This window comes from Ursus americanus, chromosome 23 (genome assembly GCF_024610735.1).
Source record: "Ursus americanus isolate L20-20 chromosome 23, mUrsAme1.1.p, whole genome shotgun sequence".
Lineage (NCBI taxonomy): Eukaryota > Metazoa > Chordata > Mammalia > Carnivora > Ursidae > Ursus > Ursus americanus.
In genome coordinates, this window is record NC_142149.1 from 39,415,685 (window position 1) to 39,440,865 (window position 25,181).

General features: G+C 37.2%; 2 protein-coding genes across 6 annotated transcripts in view; one reads left to right on the forward strand and one right to left on the reverse strand.

Annotated features, from left to right (window-relative positions):
* The window catches only part of NF1 (neurofibromin 1), a 259,093-nt gene that overhangs the window by 25,673 nt on the left and 208,239 nt on the right, over positions 1 to 25,181 (reverse strand). For all 5 annotated transcript variants that reach the window (XM_045773184.2, XM_045773178.2, XM_045773179.2 and 2 more), the window contains 12 exons: positions 17,207 to 17,639; positions 16,266 to 16,606; positions 13,743 to 13,945; positions 9,942 to 10,135; positions 8,751 to 8,891; positions 8,306 to 8,585; positions 7,396 to 7,610; positions 7,093 to 7,154; positions 6,834 to 6,948; positions 6,209 to 6,310; positions 4,291 to 4,431; positions 1,465 to 1,591 (listed from right to left, as the gene is read on the reverse strand). In XM_045773184.2, coding sequence (XP_045629140.1) covers positions 1,465 to 1,591; positions 4,291 to 4,431; positions 6,209 to 6,310; positions 6,834 to 6,948; positions 7,093 to 7,154; positions 7,396 to 7,610; positions 8,306 to 8,585; positions 8,751 to 8,891; positions 9,942 to 10,135; positions 13,743 to 13,945; positions 16,266 to 16,606; positions 17,207 to 17,639 — 2,354 coding nt within the window. The remainder of the gene's footprint in view (positions 1 to 1,464; positions 1,592 to 4,290; positions 4,432 to 6,208; positions 6,311 to 6,833; positions 6,949 to 7,092; positions 7,155 to 7,395; positions 7,611 to 8,305; positions 8,586 to 8,750; positions 8,892 to 9,941; positions 10,136 to 13,742; positions 13,946 to 16,265; positions 16,607 to 17,206; positions 17,640 to 25,181) is intronic.
* On the forward strand, positions 20,600 to 24,625 carry EVI2A (ecotropic viral integration site 2A). Its single transcript, XM_045773189.2, has 2 exons — positions 20,600 to 20,821; positions 23,257 to 24,625. Exon 2 carries the CDS (start codon positions 23,278 to 23,280, stop codon positions 23,974 to 23,976), a length of 699 nt encoding a protein of 232 aa, XP_045629145.2. The 5' UTR covers positions 20,600 to 20,821; positions 23,257 to 23,277; the 3' UTR covers positions 23,977 to 24,625.

Genomic DNA, 25,181 nt, shown 5'->3' on the forward strand with positions numbered 1-25,181 from the left:
CCCCAGTGATACTCCACTTTCAAGTATGGGATTTGTACACTGAAAATATTTGGTACTCTTAGAAATACAAAATCAGCAAACACTTTATCAGCCTTATGCAATCCTTCTTTTTGGTATCCTCTAGTAAGTGTAGTATCTTTTGAGCAATCCCTACTCACTTTAGAGATTAAAACTATTAATATTTTTGCAGAAATTTCATAAGGTAAAGAAATCAAATGTTTAAATTCATAGTAGTGGGTGTATGTACATCTGTCAGGTAAAAACTGGGGGAACCACTATGATTCCTCGAGCCTGAGAATCATTTACACTGATTTACACAACTGCAGACTCAAGCAAGAGCTTGAGTCTCTAATTGTGGCCAAAGCCCTTGCTGCTCAAGACCACTGGTTCATGGCAGCTGCTCATCCCAAGCCTTACTTTACACTGCCTTTGCCTCTCTGACTTACCACTATGTGCTGTTCCTGTGAACCGTAATCTCTGGCCATGACTGTTCCATGTTAGTAAACCAAAGCTAACATACAGCACGGTCAGCAGTGGGGAGTAAAGCCAGGCGAGGCAGTGAACAAGCTGGCTCTGAGGACTAGGAGACCACTGCTATCAGCAATTCGGAAATTTGGAGGGGTGAGGGTGGGGTACGAGAAAGGTGAGGTGCTACGGTATGTAACAATACAACTTGTGATCAAATCTCTAAGATATCATACTCAACATAAGTTACTCAAGTAACATCACTTATTGATTTGCAGTCTTATTTTAAATAATCAGAAAGATACTTAGGGTTAACTAATAACATAGCTATTAGAAAGTTCAGTATTTAGGATTATTATTTTTTAAAGATTTTATTTATTTATTTGACAGAGAGAGAGGCAGCGAGAGAGGGAACACAAGCAGGGGGAGCGGGAGAGGAAGAAGCAGGCTACCTGCTAAGCAGGGAGCCTGATGCGGGGCTTGAACCCAGAACGCTGGGATCATGACCTGAGCTGAAGGCAGACGCTTAACGACTGAGCCACCCAGGCGCCCCTAGGATTATTAAGAATTAACTCTTTTGCATTTTAAAGGAAATATGATATTTGATGCACCAATTAGGCTCTATTAAAATACATACTGAATAAAACATAGCTCAATAAGACAGATATATCTGCATTTAAAGTACGACATATGAGGGGCACCTGTGTGGCTGAGTTGGTTGAGAGTCTGACTCTTGGTTTCAACTCAGGTCATGATCTCAGGGTTGTGGGATTGAGCCCTGCATCGGGCTCCATGCTCATCAGGGAGTCTGAGATTCCCTCTCTCTCTGCCCCTCCCCATCCACCCTCTCCCCTCGAGCTCACTCTCTCTCAAATAATCTTAAAAAAAAAAAAAAAAAAGTAAGACATATGAGCCAAATTATTTCAACATATTTCAAATAACAAATTATTCTGGGTCCTGATATCATTTCATAAAAATATTCTGACACAAGGCCTCTACCTTTTAAGAGGTGTCCAACCAGTGCGAAGTTAAAGTTAGAGTTGAAATTGAGTCCAACAAAATGATCCATTTGCTTGCAGTGCCATTCCAGAGGATTCCGGATTGCCATAAATACCTCCTCTGGACTCTATTAAAGATAATCAGAATACGGTTGATGGGGTTCACACAGGAACTTACCTTAAAGGAGCACTTACTGGTTTCTGATTGTGTTCATAATTACGACAAGTTAAGTAACCCTTGCAAATGGAGAGAAATTATTTGCAGATGACTACAGAAAACTATAGAATATTTAAGATACTACAAATAAATTAGTGTGAGACAATCAAGCATATATAAATAATAAGATGACAGAAGATGAAATAGCTTTGATTTATGCTATAAAATAAATGACTATCAATTTATATCCTGGTGACTTCTTAAAAATTATAATTATTGTTGTTTTAAATAAGACCATCCATTGAATTGTTAGGGGGCATTTTGTATACTATGACTGAAAATTCAAGAAAACAAGGAGAGCTCATATTTACAGAGTGCCTGCAGTATACAATAATGTTAGAAGCATTATTGTATTGAAACCTTAAAGCAATCCTCTGTAGTCAATATTAGCTCCATTTTACAGATTTAGTCATTCTTTTACTTATCAAGTACTTATTATATGTTTTTGATGTGCCAGGCATGGTTCCAGGCTCTGCACATAAATCAGTGAACTAAACAGTCTTTTAAAAACTATTCACCCTGGTGGATTTTACATTCTAGTGTGGGAAAACAAGGAAATCGAAACTTAAAAATGCCACGCAACTTGCCTAGCATAATTAAGATTTTAACAGTGTTTCCTAAAGGGTGGCTCTAGGAATACCTGCTTTCAAGTCACTGAAGAGGAATACCTCCTTTAAGGTCACTGGGTAAAGCCTAGGAATTTGTTTTTTTTTTTTTTTTAAAAGCCCAGTGATTCCCTCATGAACAGAGATTTTTAAAAGCAAACAACTGAAGGTGCTTATAGCCTGAGCTCAGGTTATCTAGATTTCTATCTCAAAGAAAGAAAAACATGAGCATTTAAAAATAAACGTAGAGAGATGTTTAGAACAGCACTGTTTAAAACAGAAAAGAAGAAAAGACAGGAACAAATCAATTGTTCATTAATGGGCAAATGGTTGAAAAATTGTCGCTTGTGCATAATGTAAAATACTCTGCAGCCATGAGAAAGAATTACGTGCCCACGCACACGTGTGTATGTGTGTACATATGTATATGTATGAGTATATATGCTCAGAAACATGTTCACTTCGATTGTTAAATAAAAATGCAAATTGCAGAATTCTATATAAAGTATGATTACCTATAAACCTGCTATATGTACAATTTATTTTTTCCAGCTTTAATGAGGTATAATAACTGACAAAATCCTAAGACATTCAAAGTGTACAACATGATGAGTTGATATATACACACGCTGTGAAAGTATACACATATCCACCAGGTAATGAACGCATCCATCACCTCACATATTTTCAGCCACCCCCACCCCTGCTTTTCCTGAGAACATTACGTCATTAAATATAGAACTTAAAAGTTCTACTCTCTTAGCAAATTTCAATTCTACGCTACAATGTTACCCACCACAGTGACCACGTTAGACATCAGATCCTCAGACCTTATTCAACTTACGTGCTGGAGACTTTTAATAGGCTTTCTTAACTCTGAATCCTAGTATCCTGGGGGCACTGAAGGCAGTATTAGTTCCTGCTATGAGGCTGTTCTGGCAGTGAAAATACCAAGGCAGACACTTCTGGACAAACATTTCATTTACAAATATTTTTATATCCATACAAATAGCCAAAATCTAGCTATCTCTCTGACCACCACTGGCCCAAGACAACCCCAGAGAAAAGCAACAGAAATTAGGAAAGAGGGGCTCAAGTCCCAAATCAGATGTACAAATATGGACAGTTATTTAACTTCTTTGTTCTTCTCTATTTTGTAAACTGGAGGCCCCCGACGGATAAACTTCAAGGTAGCTATTTCAAGGCTACACCACATTTGGCAGACTAATCAAACAGTGTTTAGCCCAGGTATCTTCACACTTAAAACCACGCTCCTGTTCTCTGGTTTTTTTCTACCCACAGCTTTGATCAAGCTCACTTCAAGTAAATCTCTTGTTATAAACACCTATCTATCTTAAAAAAAAATTCCTCTCTTCCCATTTTTCTCCAAAAACAAAAAGAACATCACTTGATACTGTTATGTCCCCTTCTCTATACTCTATAAACCAAAATCCAACCTCAGTCAAGGTTGATAAATGTTAAGAAGGGTGCTAAGGGTGTGTTTCAAAGTGGGCTTAGGCAAAACCAAAACCTAGTACGATTAAGTACCCAAAAGTTCCCTTTAGACTCTCTTATTTTTTCATTAAGTTCCATTATTCAATAAAAATAAGCTTATTTTTAGATTCTTTCTTCATATGTGACATGGAGGGTAGAGAATGCTAACCTTTACCTTTGGGTTATGAAGTCACAGATAACGACTGTACAGTGCCTAGTCCGGCACAGCGCAGCACAGGGCCTAGCACAGTAGCTACTATTACTACTCAATATTTTTCATCCCTGTTCTGTTCCCCAGTATTGGGCAAGTACTGTTTCCTGCTATTTTTACATAGAAAAGTTTAAATAGTTTTTCATGAGCTGTTAAGGAACTGTCCTCGCAATAAGTCGCATTACAGAAGTGCATATTGAAGTTATGGACCTCTTCTGATTTTAAAAGGCCAACAACAATACGAGAGGGAGGAATTCTACATGCGCAGACTTTGGGAATGCCAACGGAAAGCTCGCTGACCTTGTCGTTGAATATCCGCAGGCTGTCTAAGGTGTGCAGGTTCTGTTCCAGAAGTGCGGTGCCTGCTGAGTACAGGTTGACCTCGTCGAGCTGAAGCACAGCCACAGCGACCCAGAAGAGGGCTTTGTGCAGAGGGGAGTCCTGGCAAAGGCCACGCATTCCAGGTTAGTGAGACGAACTACAAACAGTCTCGTTTGAAACACATCACAGTATAAAACAAAGCACATTATCCCCCAAATTATGCACGCTTTCTCTTTTGGAGAAAGTAAATACATGGGTAAGTTCTTCATCTGTTCCATGTGTGTAACTAAAGACACTGTTAGCCAGGCTGAGAACCTTAGCTTAACATCTCCTTTGATTTCTCCCTGTTCTTTGATTCCAAACCCCAGTCACCAAGTCTTGTTAATTCTTCCAAAGCAGTCTCTTTTGTATTTGCTTATTGCTAATGATACTACTGTACGCCAACCTTCCTTATTTTTAAATGTGGATTCTTTCTGCCTCCGGTCTCCCCCTACTCTAATCTGCTGTGCACACTACTGACAGAAGGACCCTTCTAAGTCTTCCTTTGTCATACTACTCATCTGCTTGAAAACACATAGGTACATTTCCAAACTCCTTTCTGAAGAATCTTGAATGTTAGATTAGTTCTATCCAATCTTTACAATCTCCTGTCTCACTATTCTCCTGCAAAGTTTCTCCATACTACTAGAATGGTCCACCCACCACCCCTTCATTGCCCCACATTCCTGTACGATCCCCCTGCTGTACGTTTGCTGTGCAAGGATTTCTCCCTTTCTCTACACGAAATCCCACCTATCTCTTTAACTTTAGACTCTACCCTTTTAACTTTCTTGTCACCCTTAACCAATATAGTATCTCTTGATGTTCTCAATTAAAGATATGTATTTTGGGAGCTTATTTAGCAGTGTGGTATGTGGGAAAATACACAGAATTCATGGTCAGACAGCCTTGGAAGAGAATCATGGCTCTGTCTTATCAGGTATGTGACCTTGGGCAAGTCACTTAGCCCTTCTGAGCCTCATTTTAACTTCTAAGATGACGATGAGAGAACCATTTTGTGCAATTCTGGATTAGAAGACATGTCTGTAGAACGCAGAACTCAATACGAGGAGCATACAGGTATTTATTTCTCTGTAATCTCCCTCAAATCCTGCATATCTTTGTATTCAATTCACATAATTCTACGACTTCAGAGTTGGAAAATAATACTCTGCCACCATCCAGTCTGGTCTACTCATTTTATGGAAATGTGGAAAGACGGTGTCCGACATGTTAAATGACCTGCTGCAGGTCACAAAGCTGCGATGAGCTCAGACCATCCCAGAACAGCGGCCGCATCATGTTGTTCCTTTTAAAGATCATCTTCATTTAGTGCCCCAAGTCTCTGGAAGAGCAGATACACCTCCCCCGGCTCTGCATTTATTTCCCCACAGTAATGACCATGAACTAGAATACTATGCATTTACTTACTTTGCTCGTTACCTATTCACTTCCCAACGCCCAATCTCACCCCAAGAACACAAGCTGCTCCCATGAGGGAAGGGAGTTTTATTACTTTTGTTCAGATACTACATCTCCGGAACCTAAAATGGTACTTGGCACGTAGCGGGGACTCAGTGAATACTTACCGGATTAAAGAATTAAGACTGTATACTATTTTTCCTTCAGCACTGATGAGACAAAAACTCACAAGCTCTTGAGAACATACTCTCCACACTTACGCTTCCTCTAATGTAAATTCTTCAAACAACTAAATTTAAAGACAAGCAAGTTCTACTTTACAGCTTTTTCTTTATAAATTCTTCTTAGTCCAGCTTACTTTCTGAACTCTTGAAACAAAATAACATTTAACACTGATACCCACAACGAATGCACTCAGTTTCTGTATAGTAATTACCTTATTAAGAAGTGGCTGTAACTTGGTTAGTGCTATTACTGTAGCTTCTATCAGAACTTGACTGTTGTAAGTATCAGGTCCTTTCAAGCAACTCTCAAGTGCCTTTTAGGGAAACAGAGTTTTTTATTTTACTTTCATTGAAATAAAACATTAACTCCCAAAATGAATCTCACAATCAGTTCAGGAACAATTCCTTATTTAGTAAGTGCTAGAATCATTTCCAATATTATGGTGTTCTTGGGAAACAGGTCAGTTGGGTTTTCATTTTTAAATATTTCTATATTACATTTTAATACATTACATTATGCATTATTATATTAATTACATAATTTTATATAAGGCCAGTTTTACCATATAGTTAAATGCTTTAAAAACTGATAAAATACTAAGAGTACCTTCTTAGCAAAACAGACAAAACATATTTTAAGATATCTTCTTTAGAGGTTTCTTCACTTCAAAAATTACAATAAAGAAAATAATTCAATCTGTTGTTTAAAGGTTTAACAAGGAACATACAAGACATTTTATTAAATTCAAATTTAAATGTCCCTTAGAAAAACGCAACGTATGCTTTACAACTTGAGAACCACAAATATTTGGGAGGGAAGGAGGGAGGGAAACGTACCTTGCTAAGAATACGGATAATCTGCTTTATCTGCCCATGAGACACTCGTTTGCTAATACAGCCGAAGACAACAAGAGCTCTTGGTTGCAAGGACGGATTATATTGGAATGCAAATCTGCAATTAAAAAATCCAAAGAGTTAATGAAAAACCTTTGTGTTTATATATACTAAATAATTAATTAAAATACTGATTATGTGGTAGTATTTATCTTTTCAACAATACACATACTTTTACAGCTTAAATTTATTTGGGACCTACCTTTGAGCCAGTTCTGTCCACTGGTCCAGCCACTTGCATGTTGGAATATCTCTCATACATGCCTTAAAAAAAGGATACTCTTAAATATAGTTATGTACATAAATGTTTTTAGAAACATTTAAATAACGTGTATTATAATGTCGTTAAATAAATGACATATATATTACCAATAAACACGGTCCATGGGAGTGTTTTTATTTAAGCATTAAGCATAAAACAGCAGAATAAACTATTATTTCTTCTTTACAGTACTAGTGGATGAAAAAAAAAGATCTCAGTTTCTTATCATTTTGCCTAATGTACCTCCATGATCTCCAACAAAGCTTCTGTGACTGTTTCCAGGGATGTCAAAGCAAAAGTCTCCCTTTCATAGGAGCCGGGAGAGAATGACCTGTCCCGGTAACTGGAGCGGAAGGCAATGACGGCAGCTGACTTGACTTTGCTAATGCCAAACAGCAGGTAAAACTTGGGTAATGAGAACTCTGTCAAACTGAGTCTCAAAACTTGCTTGGTCTCTTCTGTAAAAGAAAAAAGGAACAAGGAAAGACTTTAAAGATATTAGCTTTTTAATTCGAAAGTGCCCAATTTCATTTTGCTTTTAGAAAATTTGAATATCACACCAAAACTACATAATCATGCTCCCTATACCAACCCTCTAGATACATTCTGCTCAATGTCCATGGCTTTAGCTCCATTATCTACAAGTTCATGCCAGTAGTGCAACACCCAACACCGTCAACTGTCACGGAGTCTTTAGCTTCTGTGGTAACTGCAAAGAGTCTACCTGACAAATGCACATAGAAAATCTTTGCTGTAGCCACCCTGGGTGCCTCGGTCAGTTGTGTTCGACTCTTGATTTCAGCTCAGGTCGTGATCTCAGGGTCGTGGGATCGAGCCCCGCATCAGGCTCCATGCTTAGCAGGAAGTCTGCTTGAGTATTCTCTCTCTCCCTCTCCTTCTGCCCCCCCACTCACTCTCTCTCTCAAATAAATAAATCTTAAAAGAAAATCTCTGCTATAGCTTGAAACAGAATGGAATTAATTTATTCTTTTTTTTTTCTTTCTGATAATATTCCATGTCATCATCCCAGGCTTTAATAAACAGCTAGTGTTAAAGGGACCATAATAATAATGAGTAAGATAAGTCATGCCAACCAGGTCACATAAAATGGAGAAACGAACCGCAAAACACGAAGTACTTTCTGGGCACTTACCACTAAAATGAAGCTGTGAACAAGTACACAGAGAGTGAATGATATTAATGACCAATCCATGTGTGGAAGCTCTAAGGGAGAGCGGCCCTGTGGCTACTAAGAAAGTAACAACGTGGAAGAGGTAGGGGAGATGAGCTGCCACGTCAAGGGAATTGTTGAAGGACAGCATCAGCATGTAGCGTGCTAAAATAGCAATATCGTCCCACATAAGATGTTGTTCTAAGGTAGGAGTTGGAGATAAGCATGTCTTGTCAATTATTTTGCACATCCTTCCAATAACCTGTAAAGAAACAGAATTTTTAAAAACCCAGGGGCTAAAACAAAGTTTAATCACAAAGAATTTCAGTTTAACTTTAAAATGACTAGTTACAATACAAACAACCTCCTGGTAATAAAAACAGACACATCATGCCACAGTCCAGAATGTAAAGAAAAAGTTGATTACCTTGCTTGAAACCAATTTCACATTTCCAGAAGCCAAAGCTACAGCAGTATCTGCCATCACCTCAGCTTTTATTGATCCCAGGCCACCTGTTGCACTGGTTTTGATGAAACTGTCTAGTACAACGTCAAGGAGATCTGTAATCTAGTGGAAGATGGAAAAATAACGGATGTTTTAGCCATTTACTCTGCCCACTTAATTTTTACTTTAAAAATACTACAAAAACAGTAGCCCGATCAACATGAAAATTCTATTTTACCTGAAGCCTCCAAAATACTAAGTTTTATTTAGAGACCTGTCAGTAAATTTAATTTATCATTAAATATCCAGAAGAGGATGAAGATATTGCTTCAGAGATCAAGGGACCAATATTCAAAAATTTAAAAACCCCACATGTATTATTTTCATCCACTTAGCAAAGTACCTCTGTTCTCTCCTAAGACAATAATGTATGATTAATATAAAATACAATTATTTTAAAATATAGGAAATGACATCAAGTACGGAGATGCTTTGTAGAGCTATGAAACCGGCTCCATGGTCATTTCAAATTATTTGGAAGATTCGCAGCATTGTTTGGGTAAGGGTATGGCTGCCTTAAGTGATTACTTTGAAGAAATGATGTGCACAACTCTTGTCAGATAAAAAATATTACATTGTATTCTATAGTTTAATACTGACATTCTTGTACTAGAACTATAAATGAAAGGTGTCCGAAATAAAACTGTTAACGAACATCTGCTGACATCTGTGGTAAGTAAGTACTGGAATATGTTATCAAGCACTATTTAGGGGTGTCACGGTGGCTCAGTTGGTTAAGTGTCCAGCTACTGATTTTGGCTCACGTCATGCTCCTCCTGCCACTTGGCCCCCTCCCCCAAAATAAATAAATAAAATAAACCATTATTTACTAAAAACAACACCAGATTTTTACAGTTAAATTCTATACAATTATGCCATGGAAAAGAGTACTAAAATAATTAGTTTTTTTCTGGCTCTGAAACATGCATTAGACATCTACAATTCTGAACCAAATCAAGAATCATATGACTGACTGCATGCTTTCTGAAAGAGGGGACTGTCTTTTCTACAGCTGTATCCCTAGTGCCCAGCACAATGTTTCGCACAAAGGCGGTACTAGACTAATATCTGCATCACAGAGGTACTAGACAAATATCTGAGCAAACTCAATACCTGCCCAAGGCTCCCCCATATTTTGGCTTGGATAGATGGGTACATCTGCTTCTCATTTATGGTCATTGTTATCAGCTTATCAAGAATAGCAGTAACTCTTTGACGCTTGGCATCATCATTGTGCTTACAAAAACGGACGAGATTTGACAGCCATGGAGTCATGTATTCCAAACAAAGGTGTTTCAATTCAATACCTGAAAAAAAAAATACACTATTAGCATAGATGGTCAATGAAAATTACATCAACAGTCATCTAAAAATATAGAGGACTGGGGAAAAGAAGGTAAAAGGTAAAGATCACTACCTAGAATCAGGTCTGGAGAAAAGAGATTTGGCCAATATATTAAAGATAAAAATGAAGAGAGTAAGCCGTGAAGAAAGTAATCTTAAAAGCCAGTTGGCCAATTTTTGAGAAGTTTTATCTTATTTTTCTCCCTCTTAATCATTTCTCTTCTAGTTAAAAATTTTGTTAAGTTTTATTCTAATTGTAAAAGGAATATGTGGCAATCATAGAATGTTAAGTGAAAGGAAAGCATCACCATAAAAATGAAACTGATATTAATACGCTGGTCTATCACCTCCTCTCTCCCCAGGCTTTCAAAGCTGCGTAGAGATCATGTACATTTATGCGTGTGTATACACATAAAACCCAGCCCAAGTCCTCCACAAAAATGAGGGCTATGCTGTCTCTGCGTATGTTTTGAATATTTTCTTCACCACACATTATACTAAGATTATTTACTCATCATTAAAAATTCTCCAAAAACATGCTCTTTTTATTTTGAAATTAGTTCAGACTTAGAAAAAGATACAAAGATTCCTGTCTATAACTTTAACTAGAGTCCCCAAAACATTTTTTTTATTGTGGTAAAACACACACAACATAAACGTTGCCATTTTTAAGTGTACAGTTCAGTGACCCTAAGTACGTTCACATCATTATGCAACTATCACCACCACCCATCTCCACAACTTTTTCACCTTCTCAAACTGAAATTCTGTACCAAAGCCATTTTTAATGGCTTCATATTATTCCATCATACAGAAATCTGACAATTTAATTAGTTCTTTATTGTCTGACCTTTAGACTGTTCCAATTTTTTGCTATTATAAATAATGTTATGTGAAGTTCAAAAGCAGGCAAAATAAATCTATGGCAATAAAGGTCACAAGAGTGGTTACTATGGTATTGACTAAAAGGAGCCTTCTGGATGCTGGAAATGTTCTGTTACTTTGATCTGGGAAAGGGTTCTGTGATGTACTCACACATAAAAATTCACCAAGCTGTTCACTTAAGATTTGGGCACTTTACTGACAGGATATACCTGAATTTTAAAAATCTAAATAAAAAGTAATGCAATAATAAACATCTGAATGTTAATTCCTTAGGATAAATTCTAAAAGGTGGAATCATGAGGCCAAAAGGTATGAACATTCTTAAGGGTCTTGATTCCCATGCCCAAAGTGTTTTCTCAAAAAATTATCCCTGTTCACAATCCCTCAGACCATCAACACTGAATTAAAAACAAACAAAAAAATCCTTTGCCACTTTGATAATTTTTTTTTTTTTAAAGATTTTATTTATTTATTCGACAGAGATAGAGACAGCCAGCGAGAGAGGGAACACAAGCAGGGGGAGTGGGAGAGGAAGAAGCAGGCTCATAGTGGAGGAGCCTGATATGGGGCTCGATCCCACAACACCGGGATCACGCCCTGAGCCGAAGGCAGACGCTTAACCGCTGTGCCACCCAGGCGCCCCTGCCACTTTGATAATTGAATGTTATTTTACTATTCTTTGTTTTTATTTCTTTGATTTTATTAGTGAACTTCTTAAAATAATATTCTTGCTCAGCATGACCTGCATGCTACTGTTGTTGATCCATTATTCATCTATAAGAACTCTTCACGATTAAAGATATTAATCTTTTCTCATATTTGCTGCAAGTATATTTCCTAGTTTTTATCTTTTACTTTTCTTTGTTTCTGAAATAGAGATGTTTTGAAGTTTTATGTAGTCATTTACACTTACCATTTCCTGTGTTTCCATCTACCACCTTTTTACTTCATAAGCCTTTAATAATCCAGAAAGCAACCGAATATTCTGCTTCCTCTTCTTTCTTTTAATGGTTCCAGTTTTTATATTCAATTCTTAAATATAGCTAGAACTTACTTTGTTACCTCGTGGTTTGGGGTGAAGATGAAGACCCAACTTAATTCAATTATTTCCCAGCCTCATTGTTTAAATGATTTAATCTTTCCCCCATCAATTTGTGACACTTCTTTATCAATCTGTTTCTCTTAAACTGATCTGACGACTCATTCTTGAACACCTCTGTTTTAATTATTGTACTGTTATGTGTTCAAATGTCTGCAACAAGTGTCTCTCAGTTTTCTGTTCTTTCAATATTTTCTTAACTCTTCTTGTTGTTCCAAGTGAAATTTACAGCCACTTGAAGTTCTACCACATTCTTTTTTTTTTTTTTTTTTTAAATTTAAGTAGACTCCATATCCAGCATGGAGCCCAATGTGGGGCTGGAACTCAGGACCCTGAGATCATGACCTGAGCTGAGATCAAGAGTGGGACACTTAACCAACTGAGCCACGCAGGCAGCCCAGTTCTACCTCATTCTTAGTCCTCAAATCCTGTAGCTATTTTGATGGGATTGCACTGAATTTATAATAATCTGGGAAGTGGGAAGAACTCTTCATCCAGGAACACAATATGCCTGTTCATTCACTCAAATCCTTTTTAATATTTCTCAATAAAGCTTTATGCTTTTCTTATTTTGTCAGTCTTAACACATTTTCTTTTTAGTGTTTTATTCCTACATCTCCTATTATAAGTAAATATCTAGAGTCATCCGGACTTGATGAATTGTCAAAGCTTTCAATTAGCTGAAAAATCAAGAAATATGTTTGAGGGGCACCTGGGTGGCTCAGCTGGTTAAGCATTCAACTCTTGGTTTCAGCTCAGGTCATGATTTCATAAGTCACTGGGACTGAGCCCAAAGTTGGGCTCTGTACTCAGTGGGGAGTCAACCCGAAGACTCTCTTCCTCTGCCCCTCCCCCAACTCATGCATGCACACATGCTCTTTTTTATGATATCTTACTGTTCTCAAATAAATAAATAAATCTTAAAAAAAAAGAAATATGTTTGAATGCAGAAAAAAAGTTTTATGTATTATGGAGAAAGGGGAGGGAAGAAAATGTCAGGAAATAAGCTGGAGGAAGAGCAACATTTATACTACAATAGGGTATTAAGATGAATAATTGGGAAGAGTGGATGTTAAATTTATAAGACTTATTAAAAGCCAAGTCAGGAGTTGACTGTGGGCCCCGTATTATGTGTCGACTGTGTTCTCCAGGAACTGTACATGACCAATGAAATCACAGTTCAAAGTCAACCTGACGGAAAGAGAAAATGACTATTTCCTTAAAATCAAGGAGACAACATGGATACTTCACTCATTTAGAATAATCTGCTAAGAAGAGAAATCCTGAAGCTAATTAAACTGAAATAGTGCGAAAAATACTTTGTAAGTGGCTCAGAGACGTAACATATCAAAAATCTTGCCACCTCGCTTCTATGGCCAGAATTTGGTGGATTTCTCAATGTTGTCTACCAGGAAGTTCCTTCAGAGTTTCTTCAGTTGCAGAGTACAGCAGATGAAAAATTAGAAGAGATAAAGAACTGAGAATATAATCAATTATGATTTCATTGGCAAATTCTGAAATGAAAGGATTTTCTTTGAATCTTCTTAGAATCATTGTTAGTATTAAAGAAAATTATTATTACTTACTAGATTTGCTAAATCCAGAAATACACTCTTCCAAAAATTCTAAGGTGAGATGTGGCTCATTGGCTGCCAGTGTCTTACTAATAGAGACAATAAAGAGGGTGTTGTTGGCAGGGATGCATAAACCTGATGTCTCTAGTAACTGGCCCTCGATTTTTAAATTAAAGGTACAAGTTAAGGCACACAGAAGATTATAGGCAGCTGACCTAGGAGAAAACACAAATGAAGTTGTTTTAAAACTTATTTTTTCTCATAATTTCAAATTTTTTCATAATGTACAACTTAATGATTCTATTACGAAGCATAATCAACTATTTTTAAATTTTATGATCAATTAGAGATAAGATGTTATGATTCGATTCTATGGTAAAAACAAAATACCCCTTGATCCTTTAGGGATTTTTTTCATCACTTAGGGAGTCAAGGGAGGTTCTTGACATTACTCCTAAGACAGATAAGTATAAGACCTTCCTAAAAGATATTTTACTGGGATATAAAATAGGAGAGGTTTATGGTCCTAAGGTGGATCAATAAAGTTAGAATGAGGTTCATCATATTTTCAAGGAAGCCAGAAACTCAAATTGTGGTTCCCCCCCTCATCAGATCCATTTATAATGGGGATCATAAGAAGAGAAATGAGATGGCCCCTCATCAAATTAAAATGTGAAAATCCTTCATCACCCCACTGAATTTCTTTCTCAGTGTCCTACAAGACATACTACAAACTGGAGGTCAAAAACAAATATAACATAATTAAGTCCCCCTGTTTTTCCTTCCATTATACATAACCACTGAAAACAAAACCAATGACATACATCCAGGCTCCAGTAGAACCAAAACTTCCCTTAGAAATGTCTGAAAATACACTTAAGCCATTTAGGACACAAATCAAACAACTCGCACTTGATTGTCAAATTCTCATTTTTCTCCCCTATCCAGCAAACGAAATAGTTTGATTGCTCAGCAAATTTCAGATTTTTCTGACCACCGAACCTTCATCATGCTACTGTATTTTAGCAACAACCATATGGGGGCAAAAAGCCACTGAAATTTAAGTCAGCCTAAAGGCTTTTTCTCTGGAATGACATGCTTCAGCAAAAAAGCAGAAGCTGTCAGTTCACTTTATTTCACAAGAGAATACAGGTTCATTCAAGCTAATAACTGTTAGAAGATTGTTAGCATTCTTCTATGAGGAATTCTGAATTAGAAATTAAAGGCAGGCTTTATAGCTCTATTTTCCTAAAATGAGAATATTAGTATTATTGTTTCTAAGTTTGTGTATCTCTTACTAACTCCTAGGAATTTGGAGTTATGCTATTTTGACATTGACTTTTATTTTGTACATTTCAATAGCTCTCAAGAACCGGGCCTGCTCAAACTGGGGGTAGGTATCTCAGGTTCCTTGGAGATAATGAAAGCTAAGCATACACAAAATTTTATACATAATTTCTGGGAGGCCCATCCAGGTAAAGAAGTCTTGACACCCCCCACCCTTTATTTAAGAATTGGGAATCCTAGAAGGCCCACTTATAAAACTTGGGCTACATTACACCTTAGTGAAGATTTTTTGGAGCTAAGAATTTGTATCTGTAAAAATCTTGACAGTCCCAAGGAACCTGGGACAAAGAATTATCCCAACATGAAAAGCAGAGGGGAGAACGGAAGGAAGAAGTGCGAAGAGACATTGGCAGAGAGGGGAGGGGTGGGAGGGGGAGTTGGGAGGCAGTAGTATTTCCTGAGCACAAACTGTTTGCTAGGTGCTAAAATATACTGCTACACTTCCTATTTATGAAACCTTTGTAGGTATACAAGAAAGGCACTGTTACCCTTACTTTGCAAATGAGGAAACGAGAGCTCAGAGAACTTAGTACCTTGCCCAAAGTCATACATAGTAGCCGATCTAGATTTAAACCAAATCTACTGACCCCACAGGCTCTTTCCTCATTCATGTTCAGATTATTAAATCTAAACAGAACCAATTATACTCTGTCAGATAACATCTACATTTGTCTTAAGACTTCTTTCAAGAACTTTGTTCAAGTCACATAGGTGGAAAGTATGCAATGTTACTGTTTGAGTTATTGCACATTAAACCCTCCTTTGTCAAATAAGGATAATCTAATTTGACTGTGAGGAAACTTAATAGTGATACACTTCTGAACACGGGAAAACATAATTAAAGAACTCAGAAGGAGAAACTTAGGAACAGACTTAAAAAAAAAAAGGCTTTTTTGGTGGGTGGGGGGCAGACAAAAACAAAACAACAAAACTGCTATGTAGTCTGTTTCAGATGAAAGTTTCCTGGAGAAAGAACATATATTGGTTTAGTGTGAATCACCCTTTTCAGAATTCCACAGTTCATGTGAATACCCCACAAACTGATGAGGTCACACTGGTTAACCAACATAGCATACCTTCCTATTTAGAGTGTTAAGGTAGAGGCTGTATTAAAAGCTTATTAAGTGGTCTCATTCTTTTAAGCAACAGACCCTGAAAAAGGTTGAAGTGAGTTTTTAAAAAACCTACCGTAAACTAGGGTCTGAACTGCCTAAATTAAGTAATGCAATATTGAGCAGCGTCCCAGGGACATCTTTTGGCCGAATCTTGGTGTGCTGGGGGATGGAGTCGGGCTGCGACAGCTCCCAGCGTGTCCGGATATGAATGATAGACTGGACAATGGCTTCACACTCCTGGTGCATGAAGGTGAGCGGTGTGCCCTGGTTTGCAATGGTTAAGGTAAACTGGTTCTCATCCACCAGGCAGATCTCTTCAATTTCCGAAGCATAATAGATATCATTTAGAAAGACTGATTGCCCCAGGACTTTTGTTCGCTCTGCTGAGGTTACTTGGACAGCAGTAGAACCAACCTGGAAAGTGATGGTGAGACGGTGGAGTGAGGAAGAGTTAAATTCCACTATATAGAACTGTAAGAGGCTCCAAAAACCAACCAACCCGCCAACCAAACCAATACCATGTTTGCCATTTAAGGAAGAGTTAACACCGCTATGTGTTCAAATGGGTTCAATAGTTATTGTGATAAATGCTCTCAAAAGAGACTGAAAACATTTTTTAAAATATTAATTTTTTAAAAAAAAGTTCAAGAATGCCATAGGCAATTACTGGTTTTATCCTGGTTCATGTTTCCCATTCTACAAAAAGCACATAATAAGCAGAAGAATTCTCAATTGGTAATTTCCACCCTCCGCACATTCCTGCCATTTGACTGACAGATGGCAAACCGCCCTCTCTACAACACTCCCCTGCCTCCAATCCAACCTAGAATATAATTAAGTGTACGCCTCTCCTATCTTCCACAGGACCTCCACGAAGACAGAAGGCTTAGTTTTCCTCCAGCTGGACTTACTTTACATTTGATCCACTACTATGGGAACACCTAGGGAGGCCAGTGCTATCTGGTTGGCCAAGAAGGGTAACAAATCACTGACCCAACATGGAGGGAAACTTACTTTAATAGAAACCTTGGTGTCTTTGTGAGCTAGCTTGAGAGCATTGTGGAATACCTTCAGGTCCTCTTCTAAAGCCAACGTGGCAGCAGGCAGTTTCTGCTGTTCATGCTCTATGTGCTCAGCCAGTTTCCCAGGACAGTCTATGAAGATGAGCCTTTTGCTGCCTTTGAGGCCAGTCAGCAGCCGCTCGTGATACTTGGTGTACTCCCTGACCCAGGAGTTACAGTTATAGATATACACTGCAGAGACATTGTCATAAGCAAAGCCAGGAAAAACAACAAACCACTTGGAGAGAAAGTCCGTTTTAAAGCGATTGCTAGGCCCAGTATGGGTAAGGTCCACTACAATTTCATATGGCTTTGCATAATATGGCTTTAAAGTCAGCAAGACATGGTAGATCAGCAAATCGCCATTGATTTGACCAGTTTTAAACCTAAGGAAGATGACAAAAAAAGGACACAGATTGTTAACAGAGTTCTGAATAAATATACAGAGGCTACTAATCTATTTTATACCTTTAATTTTCTGATGAGCTTTCTAGAAAAAACTGTAATAACAAAAAATTACATAAAATCTAAATCCATTTTTTAAAAATGAGTTATTCTGTAGATATTGAGAAATAAGGCTGAAGTAAAATGAAAGAGACAAGTCTCCAATTCAAAAACTTTTGAACAACAACAAACTTGTACACCCCAGACAAGCAGAGGAAGGCAGCGAACATTGACTGGTTGCCTCCAGACCCGCCGAATATCCCGGGGGCAACAATGTGGGTGGGAATGACTCACCTGGAGCCCTGGGAGTGATCTGAATGGCTTTAGTCAATTTGTTTACCCCACCTTGACCAGAGAGGTTCAGCAATGACCGTATGACTCAAATCAGGACAACCAGGGCCAAGGAGGCCCAATTCAGAAAATTTAGCTTTGGTTCAGAATTGAGACTTTTTCTTTCCTGGTGTTTGTAAACAAGGGAACACACCGCCCTGTGAACTGTTAGCTCATACCTTATGATACGAAGGGAAAACCTGCCTAAAAACTGAAGAAATGGAGCAGAGAAATGAAGAGAGAAACTGGGGCCCCAGCCATTTCATTTGAACTCTAGATAAAGCCTCTCCCGGGATCAAATTTATCCCTGGACTACTGAGCTGATGAGACAATGAATTCCATTTTTTTGATTAAGCCACATTAGGTCATAAGTTGCTTACACTCAAAAGAATGCTGATCGGTGTGAGTTGCCAAAGTAAGGACCATCAGAAAGTCCTGAAGAACACAGTACTAGAACTGCAAATCAGAACAACTTATATTAATTTGGCCCAATGTTCTACACTTGATGACTCTGGTAAGTACTACAAAATAGGCTCAGATAAATATCCTTATCTCAAAATTTTTAATCTTGTTGGAAGAAGATAAAAATCAAGTTAAATGATTTTAAAATAAAATATTTCAAGATCAAAGAAAAGGGATGAGGTAGTATGTAATCACTTATCAAATGAATTGCAGAGAAAAATAGTCCAGAAGACGGAAAGATGAACACAAACTGGGTAGTCACTAAAAACTATACAGAAGATGTGGCTAAAGTGGGTAGGTGAAATTTTGAATTTAACAAGAGGAGGGATTAGCAGACTTAAAAGAGAGAGGTAAAAAAAAAAACAAAAAACCAGATAACTAGATGTGCTGAAGCAATAGTCAGCTAGTTCAGCTGGAATGAAGGATCACGTAGAGAAGTTTTAAGAAATAAAACTGGACAATTGCACTACTGGGTATTTACCCAAAGGTTACACAAATTTAATTGGAAGGAATACATGCACTCTAATGTTTACTGCAGCATTATCTACAGCAGCCAAATTGTGGAAAGAGCCCAAGTGTCCACTGATTGATGAATGGATAAAGTGGTGTATATATACAATGGAACATTACTCAGCCATAAAGAAGGCTGATATCTTGCCATTTGCAATGACATGGATGGAGCTAGAGAGTATTATGCTAAGTGAAATAAGTCAAAGAAAGACAAATACCATATGACTTCACTCATACGTGGAATTTAAGAAACAAAACAAATGATCATAGGGGAAGAGAGGCAAACCGGAACACAGACTCTTAACTACAGAGAACAAACTGATGGTTACCAGAGGGGAGGTTTTGGGGGATGGGTTAAACAGGTGATGGGGATTAAGATGGGCACTTGTTGTGATGAGCACCGGGCCTTGTAAGTGTTGAATCACTAAGCTGTACACCTGAAACTAATATGACACTGTCTGTTAACTGGAATTTAAAAACTAAAAAATAAAATAAATTTAATTGAAAGTTTAACTTAAAAAAAAAAGATAAAGCTGGAAAAATACATAATAGTTAAACTGTGAAAAGATCAAAACGAAGAGGTTCAGGATTTCTCCCAGAGGCCCAGTATTTCTCAAAATATGTTCTGTGAAGCACCAGCATCAGAATCCACTGTGGTACTTGACACAAATGCGTCTGTTTCTACTACAAATGAATCTAAATTTTCATTGTTTTTAAACAACCTTCTCATCTGATATTTATATGCACAAATATTTCTGAATCACTGCTGTAGGTGTCAGGGAATTATTCAACTTTATTTTTTTAAAGAAAGAGGTGATATGACCAAAGGAAGTGATATATAGAACCTCTATGAAGGAGTTGCGGCTAGTAAAAAATATACTGTACTCTAGGTACAGCCTAATAAGGGTCTAAATACTATGGTGACAGTAAAAAAAGAAACCAGTTCAAGAATATGAAGGAAGGACCAACATGATCCAAGGTCTGATCAGGGCTGAAAGAAAGGACTTGAATTAAAAGCACTTGCTATATACCACGCCTCTGAGATCACACATGCCGCTATCATGAACAAAAACAATGAGATCATGAGGGACAGCACTTTTGGAGAGAAAATGAAGTCCATTTTAGATATACTGGATATGAAGTGATGACAGGACATTCGAGGGGAAAGAGTAAACCACATAAAACTTATTCTGTCCCCTATGATCTAAGTTGACTAGATATTTTCTCAAGTCGTTGTTGTAGTTCCACAGTTTGAGATGCTGGTTACATATTTCACTGTTTCTATGATCTGACCAATACCCCAGGTCTCCAAAATCATGTCATCAAATTAAATTTTTAGAGATTTTAACGCTGCAGGAAAAATACCATTCCCTCTTCTTTTGAGGGATATTATCATTCAGAAGCACATCGCAGGCCTATATAATGAGCATAAGGTCAAAAGGCACCGAGCAGAAAACCCTCCCTGCCCTGAAGGCGGGGATTTGTTGTACAAAGCCTCCTGTCATGCCAGTGGCCAACTGGACAAGTTGGGCTTTTTGGTGGTGGTGGTTTTTTTTTTTTTTTTCTTTTCTTTTTTTTCCCTGTGACATGTGCTTTAGTTGCAGCAGAAAGGAAATGTGTCATCTGTGGTTTGGTTTTAAAAGTGGAAAGCTAGCCGTACATATCCTTTTTTTTTTTTTTTTTAAACTGCAGATTTACTTTAAGGTTCATATTCTCCAAGTCTATTCTGCTTTAAATTACTTGGAAGCTGTGCTTCAAGACAAGAAAAGAAGTGGCTTATTAAAATCAGGTTATAATCAGATTTTGACCAAGAATTTGTAAGGTAGGTCATATATATTTGGCTTTTCTTACGCCTTTTCACTTATAACTTTGTACAGACTAGTGTTCAAGGAAGTGATTTCAAAGAGGACCTAAGAATCTTACTAACAAAGTAGAATCGTAAGTGATTGAAAATGTATGCTGTTTTTTCTGTCCTATCAAGTAACATTTAAGTTAGAAATGGAAAGATTCATCATCAACATAGTTTTTATCACGATTAGGAAGGATCTGAGTTTAGACTCCACAGTGAATTGAAAAGTTTTATTTAGTATTTAAAAAGTTGAAAAAATAAAGTTCTCATTACTAATTCTTATGCATTATAAATTTTACTGAAAATGACCAGAGATAAATAAAACTTTTGATAACATAACCTGGTCTCCATGGCATAAATTAGGAACGCAGAGACAGTCCTCTACTCTCAGCCATTTATAAGGGCAAGAGAAAGTCTCATTTTGTTAACAGTTTGTTTACTTGGGGATGACAGTACATCTGGCTGAAGACAACAGCGGGCCTATTATCTACCCCGTGGTAAGCACTGCTAAAATGTGTACGGATACCATGACGTATACTACATTGTTAATGAACTAATGTGATAAGAATAACCCACTTTAAATCATTTTAGCATTGAATGAAGAAATCTAGTCTAGTATGAAAGGATGGAAATTACTTGCTAACCCAATTTAAAGTATTTCTCTTTGTGAAAGAATCATAAAGTATACAAAGATGTATGTTATTCAACTTAAAAACTGAAGCTGAACACTATTATATAGAAGTCAGTGTGCAATATCTTTAACTGTCTATTAAGGATCATAATTCAAAAAGTCATCTTAATTCTAGAACACATAATAAAGGTTTTTTCCTTTACAAAATATCACTTCGGTGGCTAGTTTCCATTTAGCATTGTTTATTATAAGCTACTTTTGTTTGTATAACAACATATCACATTTGTTATTTTCAATTTCTGTATATCAACAGCATACAGATTTTATCCAATGACATATAGCAACTATTTCTAATAAAACCTCGAAACTCAAAAAAAGCATGACTAGCAGCCACATCGGTCTTACTTGGGAAGAGGTTAGAAATTCAGGCTCTCAGGTCCCTTCCTAGACCTACAGAATCAGAATTAAAAAAAACAAACAACAACCACCACCAAAAGACTCCCATGCACACTCAAGTTTGAGAAGAACTTCTCTAAAATAAAGTTCTTAAACAGGTAATTTCACTATGTAAATCTCAGGGGAATAATGAAGTTTTTGCTTCTATCTAATGCTAACAATAAAATATTCTTACAAAAGTAGCTCAGATGAATAGAATATTACTATAAAAGAGATAACTCGATAATGGTGATAAACCTTTTCTGCTGGTTTATCAGTACCTCCAACAGACAGGCCAGTTCTATTTAAATCTTCAATCACAGGGTGGATAATGAGAATTAGGAACAGACTTGTCCCCTTTTTGTACTGGCTTCCAAAGAGCTTGAAGCCAAAACTAAAATTCACCTTTTTTATTTATATGTTGAGACTTACGATCTGCCTTGACTTCCCACTTCCCATAGTCTAAATCCCCCCAATCCTGATGTTCTCTATTTTACTGTATAATTTATTTTTAAAAAATTGTGTCGAAATAGTCATACAAAAAAATGCTAGGCATAAATGATGACGAAAAAAGTCAGTAACTTTTGTTTAACTTTTGAGATTATTCAGAAGAAATCTGGCATCCCTTTGCTTGTAGAAAGCCACAATAAGTCAGGGGATATATAAGTGAAAAGAGAGAACCACTACATATGATTGCTTTCACAAACACCGGGAGTATATTTCTAAGTACCAGCTTTATTCTAAGCTTCAAGATAAACACCCAAGAAGAGAAAAGAACATCTTGAATTCCTATTTGAAATCCATTTTCCTTTGGTTGCTACACTTCCCCTTTCTCCACCCCAAAACAAAAACCAAGAAAGCCATTTGCATTTTCTTTTCATACAGGAAGCAAAATGCTCAGGGCCACATTTCTCCTTTACTACAAAGAATGGTGACACATTTGCTAGATGGTGGGGAGTTTCTGCGAGAAAGATCCTTAAATGGTTGTGGGGGGGGAAGGAATCAAAAAAGCAAAGCAGAAGTATCTGACTCAAAGCTGAAGTTTAGTATGCTTGGGAGGGAGACAACTATATAAAACCAAAGGATTCAGTTTAAAATGATTCACAGTTATTTATAATGCTAACTTCTAGCGTTTAAAAGAATAACAGAAATTAAATTGTTTCTTTATACACAGCCTAACAGGAAAAAAGTCAGTTGAGAAGGAATTCAAACAGGATAACGAGTATTGGGCACAAGTTTGTAGCTCACTTGTAATATATCAGCTGTCCGTCTTTTACCTACAATCACAACCAGGAACAATTATTCTTTCCCAAATTAACAAATTATACTGCTATCCCAACAGATCTCCAGCATATTCACGGACATGGAGCACACAGGACTTCACCTGCATCTTGCCCTTCTGATGACAACAGTTTTTTCTTGCTCTCCTGGAATAAACGCAAACTATACCCATCTGTGGGCTAACAGTACCACTGTCTGGGATCCAGATATTCCAAATAAGCCGGGCAGAAACCAAAATGAAAACATTAACACAAACCCTACAACTTCTGCAGTAGATAAAGGAGGTAACTCTATAAACAGGACTGAAACAGCAACATCCTCTCAGGTCACATCTTTAACTCCTGTATCGGAACTGGAGCTTTATATACCTTCTGTCGTCAGGAATAGTTCTCCAACAGTACAGAGCACGGAAAACACAACCAAAGGTCACCGTGAAATTTTCAAGAAAGAGGTCTGTGAGGAAAACAACAACAAAATGGCTATGCTAATTTGCTTCGTTATAATTGCAGTGCTTTTTCTTATCTGCACCCTTCTATTTCTCTCAACTGTAGTTCTGGCAAACAAAGTCTCATCTCTCAGACGATCAAAACAAGTGGGCAAGCGTCAGCCTAGAAGCAACGGTGATTTTCTGGCAAGCAGTGGTCTCTGGCCTGCTGAATCAGACACTTGGAAAAGAGCACAGCAGCTCACAGGGCCCAACCTAATGATGCAATCTCCTGGAACACTCATAGCTACAAGGGAAAGAAAAGAAGAAGGAGCAACTGAAAAACTCACTAACTAACAGGCGCTTTAGTAAAGAAAAACGCAAAGTAGCAATGAGAAAGTTTATGAAGGAAAAATGAGATCAGTTTGATATTTAGTGCCCACGTGTTGGTCTGGTGGTCTAAAAAATTTGTTGACATTGCAGCCTTGCAATTTAGAACCAAGCAGGGGAGAAGGGGAGACGTCTGCCCACCTTCTCAATTACTTAAACTGTGTACTTTTGTCCTGACACTGAATATTTTAAAAAGCAAATAACCAAACACCCGAGAATGTGGGGAAGGTTTTAAAGACAGGCTGAAGGAACTGACTGATAGAGGCAGAAAGGGACAATACTTCCTGTTCAGCAACAGTAGTTAGATGATCTTCGTCTGAATGTAATTAAACTTTGAAGAGTTTTAGTGTGTCCTTAGAGGCAAGTGCATGCTTCAACATCTAACAGAAGCCAAATTCCTAATGAGCAGAGTTGAACAGCAGTTTAACGGTACCTTTGCCGAACGTGACACAATCTGTACCAGCTCATATATCAGCACAGCTATAATTTTATGCCAGATGTTTTCATCTCTACGTATGGCACACAGAAGATAGTGTTTTTCTACTATAAATATTTAATTAAAACTTTTAATTTTGTATAATGAATTAAGACTCATTAGAATAAAACTGACTACATATATTTGTATTCCTTTTATTATCTTAGGGAACACACTGTAAAGATCAATAAGAAATAGAGCTTAACTGAAACAGATGAGATTGCAGCCGCAACAGAAGGCCAAGTGTAAACGTAAAGCACATTTTACCGTTTAAATGCAATGTACCTCTCTTCTATAAATACTGCTTACTGGAATATTTATAGCAAATATCCAAAGGGTGACTAATTTTCTGACTTCAAGAGTGCCAAGTGGCCTAATAAATGATCAGTTTTACTTTTTTTTACTATCTTATGTGACATGAGCAAAGGAAAGATGTGTGCATGTTTGCTCTCATCTGGAAAACAGTATACTCCAGGTAATTGTTTAACCTTTCAAGAAATTGGGTTCAAGTAAAATAATGACTTACACTTAAATAAGACTTCTACCTTCAGTTAAATATATTACAAAAGTTGGTTTGAGAGACTTTCCAACTATCTACTAAAATTGATCCAGGGCATACTGATTAAAGACCAAGCTACATTTAAAAATTCTCATCCCTTTTATTGAGCATTTCTTTTGGGCAATATGTTAGCCATTT